At 35.2% G+C, this 4,139-nt stretch overlaps 1 protein-coding gene across 3 annotated transcripts; it reads right to left on the bottom strand.

Annotated features, from left to right (window-relative positions):
* On the bottom strand, window positions 533-3,582 carry LOC107609567 (syntaxin-61). 3 transcript variants are annotated; one of them, XM_021106957.1, is made up of 7 exons: window positions 3,326-3,582; window positions 2,759-2,869; window positions 2,246-2,363; window positions 1,877-2,070; window positions 1,612-1,702; window positions 1,374-1,443; window positions 533-981 (listed from the first exon to the last, which is right to left on the bottom strand). In XM_021106957.1, the coding sequence occupies exons 1-7, from the start codon at window positions 3,565-3,567 to the stop codon at window positions 950-952; spliced, it is 858 nt and encodes a 285-aa protein (XP_020962616.1). In that variant the 5' UTR covers window positions 3,568-3,582; the 3' UTR covers window positions 533-949. The 3 variants fall into 3 exon arrangements, with proteins under 3 accessions (XP_020962616.1, XP_016167056.2, XP_016167055.1); XM_016311570.2 differs by having other exon boundaries at window positions 536-981; window positions 1,378-1,443; XM_016311569.2 differs by having other exon boundaries at window positions 536-981; window positions 1,378-1,443; window positions 2,246-2,359; window positions 3,326-3,485.

Raw genomic sequence — 4,139 nt, 5'->3', positions numbered from 1 at the left:
AGTTATTTTTTAATTCAATTGGTAATTATAAGTATTGAATTTAATCACTTTTGTATAAATATTATATAAAAATCTATTATTTTTATTTTAGAAAATTATAAAACTGTTATCTATGCAAAAAAAAACTGACGTGACACAATAAAAAAAATAATATATTATATGCTCATTCAATAATAAATTTATATCCTCTCTTATATAATAAAAATAGACATGTATTCAAAAGTACTAGAACTGATGCAAACACGTAATACAATTATGAATTATCTATGCTCTTTAGGTCTTTACTTCATATTATAAAAACATGAATGTTTGAGTTAGCTAAGTAGCCATGAATTCGGAATATAACTTAGAAGCCAAAATGGCTATACTAGAAATTAGAAAATTGAACCTAGTATTTAAGGTTATAAAGGTTGCTTACACACAACCCTTAACCGTTAAAGTATAATTTAATTTGTTCTTTGTATCATATAAAAATATATACATCTAAATCTAAAAATGCAGCTTGATGGACATGAAGTGTTGGACAAGGCACTAATAATAATAACAATAATAATAGGTTTAAAACTCCATGCTATCATTCTAAAAGGATGTTAAAAATAAGTTGACATCACATTACATTACATCTAAGAGAACAATTTAATCCGAATAACCCTAAATCCAATCATATTTGTAATCCAAATGTTCAGAGAATCTAAATCCTTACATTGTCCCTTTATCATCACAATCATAAAATTCTACTGCCTTGAAATACCAAAATGGCTTCCATTTGATTAATAGACACTAAAGCATGTCCCAATAATCTTGTATCTTCTCGCAAAAACTGAGATATCTCTCTCTTCATGTACAAACAAGGGCCAATCTCAACTGAGTTTAGGTGAAGAACACCAAGATGAATAGGAAAATAAACAGTGCCAGCAAACCCAATATCATCATGATCTGACCCTTTGCACTAGCTTTCTTCATCACCATTGCCACTTTTTTCTGAAATCATAATCCAATATTACATTTCAACTCTCACATCAATATTCAAAGGTTTTTCCCATTTATATACAGAGGCATGTCTAATGAGAGCCTTAACTTTACATGAGGTAAGTATTGACTGTTATACCAATATAAACGGTAAATATTGAAAGTTATTTAAAGATCACATAACTTTATATATGAATTTTGAACATTAATACAAATTATAACAATGAAGGTTTCGAGGGACGTGTTGCTGTTGTATATAAATTATAATATGCAAGAGTTTATCATCTCTTTCTTACAGTGAATCCTTTGCTCACTTAATAGATATTCAATTAGTTAGTGACGGCAATTATAAAAGTATAAATCACAAACACTATAACATTATTAAGAAAACAAGAAGCAGAAACTCACTTGTACGAAATCTAGACGATTGGATGTACTGTCCATCTCATTACCCAGTTCATCTATAATCTTTTCCTGAAAAAACACCATCATTTCTACAATTTTAGAATAAGAAACATTTCGTATGAACAGAGTGAAGTATGAGAAAAAGTTTCATTAACACAACTAAACAAGTGTTACCTAGGCTCCTAGTATTGAACCGATATAGCAAGAATCAGAGAACAAAAACTCTCACAAATATACCTGTGCAAGGAGTTCTTCATGTATCGTAAGTCCAACACCTCCAATTCTTTGTACACTTAAACTAAGCTCATCCAACTCCTCATCCTGTTTTCTATCCGTACCAAATAAATCTAATTCAAAATCCAAAATAAAATAGCACGAAGAATGGTTTTTGCATGGGGAGATGCATTATCATTAGGGATGCCAAAGTAGGACAAATGACATGCTTAATCAAGGCTACATGCAAGATAGAGAGAATGAAATGAAAGAAGGGGGAGTTAAGTACTTCATAAGAAGCATCTGTCTGTCAGATTCTGATTCAATGAAATCATCATTATGGTTGGCAGTATACTGGTTGGATGTATCAGCTTGATGTGAATTAGGAAGCCTCATCAATTCCCTGCGCATCCCATTCACACTTGCATGGTTCGTCACATTCGAGGCCTTTCCGGCTTCCACTGAATTCTTCATTGTGCGCACCTAATTGAATACAAGAATCATTCAGGATTGCCACAAAGGCATGAAAACCTGGGAATATGATGCGAGGAATACTAATAAAAGAAAGTGGTAGATGAACCATTAACATTAGGTTGAGAAAACAATTTGACTATAATCCACCCTTCTCTTACTAAAATCTGGAAGACATCATGGATACCTGAGTGCGAGCACTGCTGGTCCACCTTCTCCGGTTTTCAATCTCGACCTCATCAATGCCATACCAAGAAGGATCTCTAGATGCAACAGAAATCGCTTTGTCCAATTCATCCACCTTTCTATCAAAAAAACCATATGTCAGCACTTTGCATGGTTTGTGTACACAACCATAATACAGCAAAGAGAGGATTCAATCCAAATATTAGCCTTGCTTATGATGTGTACCGAACACTATGTTCCCACAGAAACGAAAGAACTTAATAACCCTCTTGTGTTTTCACAATCGACAGAGTAAAAACCAAAACAATTCTACATAACTCCAAACGTCAATCCCATCCTTATTTTTAACCTTTTCTAGCATCCCCCGCCCAAATAGCATGAACAAAATCAAAACAAGCCTTAAGCATGCCACATATGGTTCTCAAATCCGAAATCATGTAAATGATTACAATACAATATAGGAAAATAAGTACAAGGTAGTGTGTGCGTGGTTCTGCATATGCAATAGGTATACCTGCCATTCAATGCTCTCACAAGCAGTAAGAACTTCCTTTGAGAGATTTGTTCGATCCCCACCGTCAGAAGTGCTTTCCCATTGGTGATAAGAAGATTGCAACTTATCAATCTAACAACACACAAAATGTTTACGTATAATTAAGAATATCCTGCTCTACGAAATAGAAGAATCATATAACCATTAAATAAAAAAAATGATCCTCAACCCTTTTATTTCTTTTCAGTATTTTTCAGCTATAATTACATGCAATACCATAAGATCGCAATTGTATTGGGATCTGTTCAAAATCCAGAATTCAAATTCAATAATAGCATGATCAGTTCAAAAAATCCCAATCACTATAGTAACCATTCACCCAAATAGGTGTATCACAGTTCAGTGATCAGATTTGAGTTGGTGGATCGACAAAATTCACGGATCGAGTAATACGAGCGACAGAGAAATCATTTGGCAGTTTCAATTGTTGAATCAAAATTGCAAAATTCAATGTCGAAATTGTACAGAAAAAGGAAAACCTAAGGGATTTGAAGAAAAAATCAAAATAGCAAAACGATGCGAACTTACGGAATCTTGAATCTCCTCTTTGACAACGTAGAATGGATCTTGAGCTGAGGGCATATTATCTTATTGTTATTGTTGTCGGAACTCTCTCTCTCTCTCTCTCTCTCTCTCTCTGCACAGAGAAGATAAATGGCGAAAGAGTGACACACTGTTGCTTTCTCTGTTCCCTGTAACTTCGCATTATTTTCAGTTTTGCCCTTTAACTTTCTTAAATATACGAATTGACCCCTTATAGTTTGCCTCATGTAAGTATTATTGTATTGGAAAATTTTAAAATGTAATTTAAATACCAGTGTTCATACCCTGGCCCAATAATAAAGGCCCAGGATCCAAGTAAAGAAGTCCAACCCAAAGGGTTGGTCCTCACCCAGTATCAGCCTTCATCCCAAGAAGTCGGTACTGAACACGACCTGCTCCAAATAAGTCGGATACGAGGGTTAGCTGGCAGATAACACCCATTCGAATGAGTAACTGCCCCTAGAAACTCTCTAACCACTTCATAGAGCCATATCTTAACCTCCCTAAGATATGGGAACGGTTATCCACCTAAAAAGGTGGCACTACTTCAGCGGTGGTTATTGGTTCCCCACTATAAATACACTGACACCATTCAGGTATCTCTAAGTTTCAATACTCTCTAACCTGCTCACACTCTTGCTAACTTAGGCATCGGAGTGTCTTTGCAGGTACCGCCCCCCATTCATTCACACGAACAAGTCGGACGGAGGACACTGAGTAACAGATCCACTCGAAAGCCACCTCCTTCATACGTTTGGGCCAACCAACGCCATTCAGCCCATTAATCTCCGGTTACCCA

Source organism: Arachis ipaensis, chromosome B07 (genome assembly GCF_000816755.2).
Source record: "Arachis ipaensis cultivar K30076 chromosome B07, Araip1.1, whole genome shotgun sequence".
NCBI lineage: Eukaryota > Viridiplantae > Streptophyta > Magnoliopsida > Fabales > Fabaceae > Arachis > Arachis ipaensis.
This window is presented reverse-complemented; position numbering and strand designations above follow the sequence as displayed.

What these genes read in the sequence shown, in the direction of transcription:
- LOC107609567 (XM_016311570.2), bottom strand. Translation starts at nt 3,567, where the DNA reads ATGAGGCAAACTATAAGGGGTCAATTCGTATATTTAAGAAAGTTAAAG. An exon ending in GTGAGAGCATTGAATGGCAG is followed by an intron (nt 2,364 to 2,758) that starts GTATACCTATTG and finishes TTTTTTTGATAG; the next exon opens with AAAGGTGGATGAATTGGACA. An exon ending in AGACAGATGCTTCTTATGAA is followed by an intron (nt 1,703 to 1,876) that starts GTACTTAACTCC and finishes TGGTACGGATAG; the next exon opens with AAAACAGGATGAGGAGTTGG.